The 8,826-nt window shown below is 27.9% G+C and overlaps 1 protein-coding gene and 1 non-coding gene across 2 annotated transcripts; both read left to right on the top strand.

Annotated features, from left to right (window-relative positions):
• Positions 1-2,215: 2,215 nt before the first annotated feature.
• LOC148760438 (small nucleolar RNA R71) lies at positions 2,216-2,322 on the top strand. Its single transcript, XR_016023295.1, has one exon. It is a non-coding gene; the product is annotated as a small nucleolar RNA R71 (small nucleolar RNA).
• A 2,488-nt stretch (positions 2,323-4,810) lies between these two features.
• LOC108663728 (small ribosomal subunit protein uS9-like) lies at positions 4,811-6,391 on the top strand. Its single transcript, XM_018129037.2, has 2 exons — positions 4,811-4,814; positions 5,755-6,391. The coding sequence occupies exons 1-2, from the start codon at positions 4,811-4,813 to the stop codon at positions 6,195-6,197; spliced, it is 447 nt and encodes a 148-aa protein (XP_017984526.2). The 3' UTR covers positions 6,198-6,391.
• Positions 6,392-8,826: the final 2,435 nt, after the last annotated feature.

Below are 8,826 nucleotides of genomic sequence, written 5' to 3'. Positions count from 1 at the left end.
GAGATCAAAAAGTGATATCAAGGCCTGGACGAAATTCTAGGGGAGAGAAATTGAAATTTTTAGGTTTTGATTTTTAGTTAAATTGATAGTTTTAGTTAGTTAAATGTGTTTAGAAATTAAATTGGGTAAGAAATCATTAAATTTTCACAATACCCACTCTTGGCTGGATGCTCAATGCTGTACAATGATGATGAATTGATTTTATTCTAAGGAAAATGAAGAGAAAATGATGAAAAACGATTAAACCTGATAGAAAAACAAAATAGAAAATTAACCGAGTTAATGTCCCATTTTTGGCCGAATTTTCCAAGGAAGGGAGTGAGCTGATTTTGTTGTTTTTAGAGGTTATTGGCTGATATTTAATGGTTAGAAATGTTGGAGAGAGAATGGGATGATTTAGAGCTAAAATGGAGCGCGTTAGCAATTTATCGAGCAAAGTGCCAAAAATAGGTTAATACCGCGTTTAAGCCGTTTTAGGCTATTGCATTTCATACCATGCATTAGTATAGGATTTAAGTTAATTATATAGTGATTTAGCATCAATGTGATGAATTGTGTAAATTTTTGTAATGTGTCTAGGAGGAGAGCCTTCCGAAAAAGGCAAAGAAGTCGTACTCGACGAGTAGTGATCGGGGCGCTTAGAAAGCTTTTAGTTTGTACAAACGGTGAGTAAACTTATTATTATTGTAAATTATCTAGAGTTTATTTTTAAATGCCCTTTATGTATTTTATGAAATGAGAACGAGATTAAAACGGGATTTTTGATGTTTTAGGAATAAATGTGACAAATAAAAATATATTGTATTGATTATGAAATTGAGTAATTGGAGGCTGCAAATTGACTTGAAAAATATATATTTTCCTAGGAATGGCTTATGAGAAATGAGTATATGTGGCTATATTTTGTGAATGCATTGGGAAATTTATGTAAGTTGTTTTTACTATGCAAGCAGGATAAATAAATAAAAGCCACGTTATACTGTCGAAATTTTATTAAAATTGGTGGGTTAGTCACTGCAGTGACAGGTTTCCGTGGATTGCCTATTAGAGGGGCACGGTAAACCTAGTTATATAGTTACTCCGGTTGTAGAGGCGAGGAGGGTAACTCCCGGGGTAGTATTAGAGCTCACTTCACGTCGAACCCCCACGTGAATGTGTAACTTGGCTAACGCCAAGGGACGGCTTGTTTTAAAAATAAAAATGTGTTTCACGTGTGAATATTTTAATACCCTTGGCAGACTCGGTTAGATGCCTTGGCCAAGGTATCTCCGAGGATTAGTTTTGGCTTGAGCCTTGTTTTAATAAAAGACATAAGCCTTAACAACTGTTTTGGTAAATTACAAATATTTTATGGTTTAAGAAATAAATTGAAAACATTATGAAATGGGTTGAAATTTGTTGTTTAAACTTGCCTCCATTTTACTCGCCTTTAGATATTTATGATAATGTCTGTTTACTCATTGGGATTTTATAATCTCACCACCCTCCTTTCCACCAATTTCAGGTTCAGTATAGACTGTAGATAGCTGATCTCATCGAGGACTAACATTGGATCTGCATTTTCCAACCGTAGGTTCGTAGTCCTCTTTACTTTTGTTTATTCGGGAGCCCTCTTGTTATTGTAAATTAAATTAAATATTTTGGCTTACTGTATTTCAGTATGTATAAATTTATTTGGCTTTTACGCTATAAAAAAATTATTCACGTATAACTCTATAAATATTGTTTTATAAGAAAATAGAATATTTTCCTTAATATTTCTTTTATTTTCTTATTATATTCAAATAACCGTAATTTCGTTTTAAATGAAGATTTTAGACTTTTAAACTCATTTTGAATATGAATTATGTGTTTTGTACTTGTATATTACGTTTTAGCCAGTTTCGAAATTTTTGAGAAAAAAATGACCAAAATACCCCTGTGTGGCGAAAATTTTATTTTGATTGTTTTTGATCTAAAATAGTATATATTCTCTAAAAACTCGATATTTAACAATGATTGCTCACAGGAAAGGAAAAAAACTGATATGTAAGCCTTGCGGGGTTCCGGTTGGCATTCCGAATAATGAGTGTCAATCGGGACGTCGCGGCGATTGTCATGGGCCTGAGGCAGGTTTCGGGTCGTGACAAATACCCTACCAGTAACAACATTAATTGTGATTTTTATCGAACCAACCAGCCCATTGTAGAATGTCTGAACTTGCAACCAATCAGGAATCCCATGATGTAGACATCTTCTTAATAGTTTTTTAAATCTCTTCCAAGCTTCACATAAGGATTCACCTTCAAATTGAGTGAATGGGGTTATATCATTTCTCATTTTTGCAGTATTAACAGGAGGAAAGAATTTTGCTAGAAACTTTTAAGCCAAGTCCTCCTATGTAGTAATAAACCCATTGGGCAGTGAATTAAGCCAGCTCTTTACTTTATCCTTCATAACAATGAAAATAGTCTCAATTTAATAGCATCATCAGTTACCCCATTGTATTTGAAGGTATCACAAATTTTCAGAAAATTCACCAAATTAGAATTAGGATCATCATTAGGTAACCCACCAAATTGGACTGAAGACTGAATCATCTGAATCTAAGTTAGTTTAATTTCAAAATTATTTGCATTGATAGACGATCTTCTAAGGCATTGGTACAAACCTTGCAAAAGAGGAACATGATAATCCCGCAATGCTTTATTTTCTTCGAGAACTAGATTAATTGCATTATTGCCATTGTTGTTGTTATCCTCAATCATTGTCTGATTTAAAGTTGCAATTTGAAAATTTTTCCTTCGACGTCTTCTGAAAGTTCTTTCTATCTCAAGATCAAAAGGAACAAGATTCAAGTTGTTTCTTTTTTGCGTACAATGACCAAAGATATCTACAAGCAAACAAAAACTTATATTAAAACAAGAAAAATAAAATTTGAAGTAAGACTGAATTGCTTGGTATTAGTATTACTAAAAATTTTAGAAACAATTCCCTAGCAACGACGCTAAAAACTTCTCAGTTAAAATTTTGCTATGCAAGTATACATATTGAATAGATAATATATAAGTAAGCAGAGTATCGATCTCACAGAGAATTGATCTAAAATTTTATTAAGTATTAAAATTAGAACAATTTAATCTTATCCAAACAATCTAAATCAAATAACTAAAACTAATTAACCAAAATTTGAACTAAAAAGAAAGATCAAAGTAATATCAACTTGGGTAAAAAAAAATCAAATAAGCCAAAGATTACAATATCCCTCATATTTAATCTAAATCTTACCTCTCTTCCTTAACTTATTTCACTGGATTGAATTGCTAACCTAGAGTCATCAATTATCTATAAGGGTTTCCCACTTGTCTTATAAAAATATCTATTTTAACAAAACACTATATCCCTATATGAATTGAAATTAAAACAAATTTATTAAGTTCAAGCTCTAATCTAGCTACATATGGCATATAGGTATGTCCCTATCCTATACGCAAAACAATTATTATGATCATATACTATCCCAATTTTAGTCTATACTAAACTCCTTTTCCCAAGTTTATTTAGATTCATAAATCAATTTAATTTATGATGAAGCAATTAAAAGTATTAAGAACAAATTGGAATAAAGAATTCAAATCCCATTAAAGATAAGGAAGAAAGAGATTAAAAATTTAGGTTATATGTGAATTCAATTGTAATCCTAGAAAAAGAAAATTAGCTACTCATAATTGCAAAGACAAATAAAAATATGTGAAGTTTAACCATTAAGAGTAACAAGAAAAATAAAAGCTAAGGAAGCAAACAAAACAAATATTTACAACCTTGTTCTCCAAGTTTTAGCCTCAACTTCTAACTTGTTAAATCTCTTAAGGTTGTTTAACCTAATCTCTCTTAAAATATACTATATATATTAACAATCTTAACCTAGAAGTCCTTAAGTTAACCTACTAATTCTAACAATTAGGCTTAATAGTGCAATGAGGCTCAAACATCAATTGTCAGCTTTAAAATTGTCATTCTCATAATAGTGCGCCTAGTCATCTTCCAATGCAATTTTCTCTATCTTCAAAGCAGAATTGGGCAAAGTGATCTCACGAAAGTTGTAGCTTTGTCTCTTAACTTTCCAATGGTCCAAGAATCACATCATCTAGAGTTTTGTAGCACTAGTTATGGTCAAAACACTGAAGCTCATACAAGCAAACTTTCGACTCTTTCAGCACCTTACTTTCCAAAATTAAGTCCAATTCCATTAATTCTTACAACAATATAAAATTAATAAATAATAACCAAATTAAAAGAAATAAACCTATAATTAAATAACTCACTTAACAATAAACTAATTATAAAAATAACTAAAAAGAACTAAATTATAATTGAAAATTAAAGACTTAACTAATATTTATTAACAAAATTAGAGTAAAATAATTTTATAAAATAGAATTAACAAATAGCTTGATGAAGAAAAAGAAAAAAAGTGAATACCCGAACATTTGACTCATTGATTGGTGCATGATCCCCTACCTAAAGAGTAGGGTACGAATCTCCCTTCTTTCAATTAAAAAAAGGTGAAGTGATTTGGGGAAATTATTTTTATTTAATTAATTATTAAAATCTTTTTAATATTTACTATTAATTTCTTGATATGCTTTTTTTACCTCATGGTGTTGAGAGTTAATGACTGATAATGTACAATGTATAATCATAAATTGTCACTGTACCAAATATTAATCCTAATAAATATTCCTCCCTTTCTATTATGGTGGAATGATTATTTCATTCTAATCCATATCTTCACGTCGTGTATTGTGTGATTTGTGGCCTAGGGTTGTTAATGGGTAGGGTATCTATACATTCTCACTACCTTATAATTACCCTAATCTGTTTAAAAACTCAATTAGATAAAAAATTATTAAAATATTATTCACGGGTACCCAATTACTCGAACCCGAATCCATATTTATATACAATAATATTTCTCCTACATATTTCATATAATTAACTACTAATTAAATTAATAAAAACACAAATAATAAAATTTAAATGTAAATAATCAAAAACTTATAGTGTGTTTATAAATGAACATAATATACAATGCAAATCAATATTATTTTATTGTTTAGTAATTATTAACTTATATGATAGTAATTATATTCTTTATAAATGAAAATAATATACAATATAAAGTGTATGTATTAAAAGACATTACAAGTTATATACTATAAAATGTGCATGTATATTACAATTAAAAATTTTATAAGTTATAATTTTTATAATGATAACATAAAATAAAAAGCAAATATATTTATATTTAATGTTTTTATATATATTAAAAGTATTTTTGTGTGTATATATAATAGTAATTATATTCCTTATAAATGAACTCAATATATATAAAGTATAGATATTGAAAAACATTACGAATTAATTAATAATCATAATTTTATTAATTAATTTAATTAATTATATGATTTGTCCTTAATTACATGAAATTTAAAAAATATAGCTAAGTTTCAAATCTATTATAATCTCATAACTTCTTTTTAGATAATTAAGTTTATATATTATAAGTTTAAATAAACAAAAGTATATATATTATAATTAATAATTTTATAAATTATAATTTTTATAATGTTAACACAAAATAAAAATTAAATATATTTATATTTAAAGTGTATATATATATATATATATATATATATATTTAAATTGTCGCTAAGGTTTTCACTCTAAACAAAAGAACAGACGCCTCATTTCTGCGAAACCCTAAATAACAAGAAAGGGTGGAAAAAGCATCGATCGAGTCTGTACAATGCTTCAGTCACAAGAAAACGGCGGAAGTAGTAACCTACTGCAACAGAGCGAGTGGTCTGATCAAGATCAACGGTTGTCCCATCGAGCTTGTTGAGCCTGAGATCCTCCATTTCAAGGCCGTAGAGCCAATCCTCTTTCTTGGCCGCCAACGTTTTGCTGGCGTTAACATGAGGATCCGAGTTAAAGGCAAAGGCCACATTTCTCAAATCTACGTTATCCGTCAAAGCATTGCTAAAGCACTCGTTGCTTTTTACCAGAAGTACGTTGATGAGCAAAGTAAGAAGGAGATTAAGGACATTTTGGTCGGGTATGATAGGACTTTGCTGGTGGCTGATCCGAAGAGGTACGAGCCCAAGAAGTTTGGTGGAAGAGGTGCTAGGGCAAGGTTCCAGAATCGTTACCGTTGAAAAAATTTTATGGTTTGTTTGGAGAACTGGGTTTTATTGTTGTTCAAGAGATAATATGGCTATGTTCATTTTGAGTTAAGTTTTGTCATGTGGGGTAAAGTTAGTTATTACTAAGTTTCAAAATTTTAATTGTTTGGCTTGCTTTAATTTTAATTTAGACTCATTGCCTAAATCTACAGAGATAGGCCTAAAATATATAAATATATATATGTGTATATATATACACACTAAAAGTATTATATTAAATGTATAACAGTAATTATATTCCTTACAAATGAACTCAATATATATAAAGTAAATACATTAAAGGACATTATAAGGTAATTAATAATCATAGTTTTATGAATTAATTTAATTAATTATATGGATTTGTCTTTAATTACATGAAATTTAAAAAAATAACTAGGTTTCAAAACCATTCAAATCTCACAACTTCTTTTAAGGTTTGTATATTATAAGTTTATATAAACAAAGGTATATATATTATAATTAATAATTTTACAAGTTATAATTTTGTAATGTTAACATAAAATAGAAAGTAAATATATTTATATTTAAAGTATATATATACTAAAAGTATTAGTATATATAAATATAATAATAATATTTCTTACAAATGAACCCAATATATATAATATAGATTAACAAACATTCCAAGTTAATTAATAATCATAATTTCATGAATTAATTTAATTAATTATATTAGTTTGTCTTTAATTACACGAAATTAAAAAAATAGTTAGATTTTAAAACTATTCTGATCTCAAAGATTCTCTTTAAGTATATATATTATCAGTTATAATTTTTGTAATATTATCACAAAATTAAAATTAAATATATTATATTAAAAATATATATAATAGTAATTATATTTTTTTATAATTTAATATAATATTTATATTATTTAAATATAATTAATATTTTACTAATTTTTTAATTTAAATATATTAATATCATCACATTGATAATTTGAATAACTATACTTTTTAATATATTTGTCACTTTTTAATAAAAGCAATTGTTTGTAAAGATGGTAAAGGTTTTTCTTATTTTCTCTTTTTATCTGACAAAAGTGGATAAAATATATATAAATGGGCATTAGAATTGGGTTTGGGATAGGTACTTGCGGAATTTCTAATATTAACATAATTGCATTCGGATAGTGGATACTCAAAAAGTGATAGTTGTCGTGACGTGCGGGTCCGGGAACCCGTCCACCAGACGCGGGCGAAAATTAAAATCCGTGTGGGAGTCGCCACCAATTTTTTTATCTAGATGTGATTGGTCACCTATTAATCTGATTCTAATCGACGAAGTCCTAAATTAATTTTAGGCCCGTCGAAAGAATGAGAACTGGTCCACGTTTATTAGAGATGGGTTCGGGAGTGCGGTTACGCACGGAGAAGGGTTAACACCTCCGTGACGCCCGTTCCACGAACGGTACCATTTAATCTTAAGTTATCTTAATATATAGCCTTCTCTTAAGTTAATCCCTACTTTATTAATTAAATTTTTATTGAATTGACAGACTGAGTTTTTCACTTCGTTTTACGTATGCATATGATGCAAGCGTAGAATGATGTCATGACTTATTTATTTTAGATGATGGAGTCGGTAATCTTTTATTGGAAAATTATTCGAAGACCATCCCAACGCTTTGGTGAAGTCTCGAAATTCTCCTCACCTAGAGATATCCCCGGAAGAACTCGTCTCTACAAGCTCCTCGGGGAAACCCCATCATCGGGATTTTCGCGCCATTTGCAAGATAAATGTGGCGTGCTATGACAGGATAAGATGCTGATGTCTACATGCACGCGTTTATCGAATTAAGCGGTTCATAATTCGTCCAATTATGTGTTTAATAATTTATCACCTTATTTATATGTTTATTTTGTCATTTTGTTTATTTTTTTATGAATTATTTATTTTATTATTATTATTATTATTATTTTATTTTTTTCATTTTTTATTTAGATCCATATCTTTTAATTAACATTGTTGATTAACATTTAACTTGATTATATAACTTATCAAATAAACAATTAATTAATTTTTCCAAATGATTAAATTAACTTTATTTAGTAATATTTATTTAAGCTAATTAACTAATATTATTAATTTAAATTCAAATGCAACATTATATAAATTTTTTTATATATATTATTATTTTTTTTACAACAACTATTTGACTTAACGGGTATTGGAGTTTAGAGTTTGGATTTATCCCGACGCTTCGGTGAAAATCCATCTCGAACTTTGCATCCCAAAAAAAAATCCACTTAAAAAAAAGTAACTCTTTGCCTTTCTTAGGTGGAATTTCTTCAATAATCATTTTTTCATTCATTTTTTTTATATATATTTTTTATATTTGTATCATGTATTTTTGTATGTATATTATATTTACAACTATCTAAATATATTTATAATATAACTATTTCTTTCTCTTTTTTTATTTTATTCTTCCCATTTACTTACTCTTGTTATCGTTATTATTATTATTTAATTATTTATTTGATTTCTTAAATATATTTTTTCTTATTTATTATTTTATAAATACATTTATAATTTTTGTAAAAACTATATTGAATGCTAATAAAATTAATACTAATAATATAATAACCTAAATAAC

The sequence above is a fragment of the Theobroma cacao genome, chromosome 10, assembly GCF_053813885.1.
Source record: "Theobroma cacao isolate CCN51 chromosome 10, ASM5381388v1, whole genome shotgun sequence".
In the NCBI taxonomy this organism is placed as follows: Eukaryota; Viridiplantae; Streptophyta; class Magnoliopsida; order Malvales; family Malvaceae; genus Theobroma; species Theobroma cacao.
Note: the sequence above shows the minus strand (reverse complement) of the source record. Positions and strands in the feature narration are given on the sequence as shown.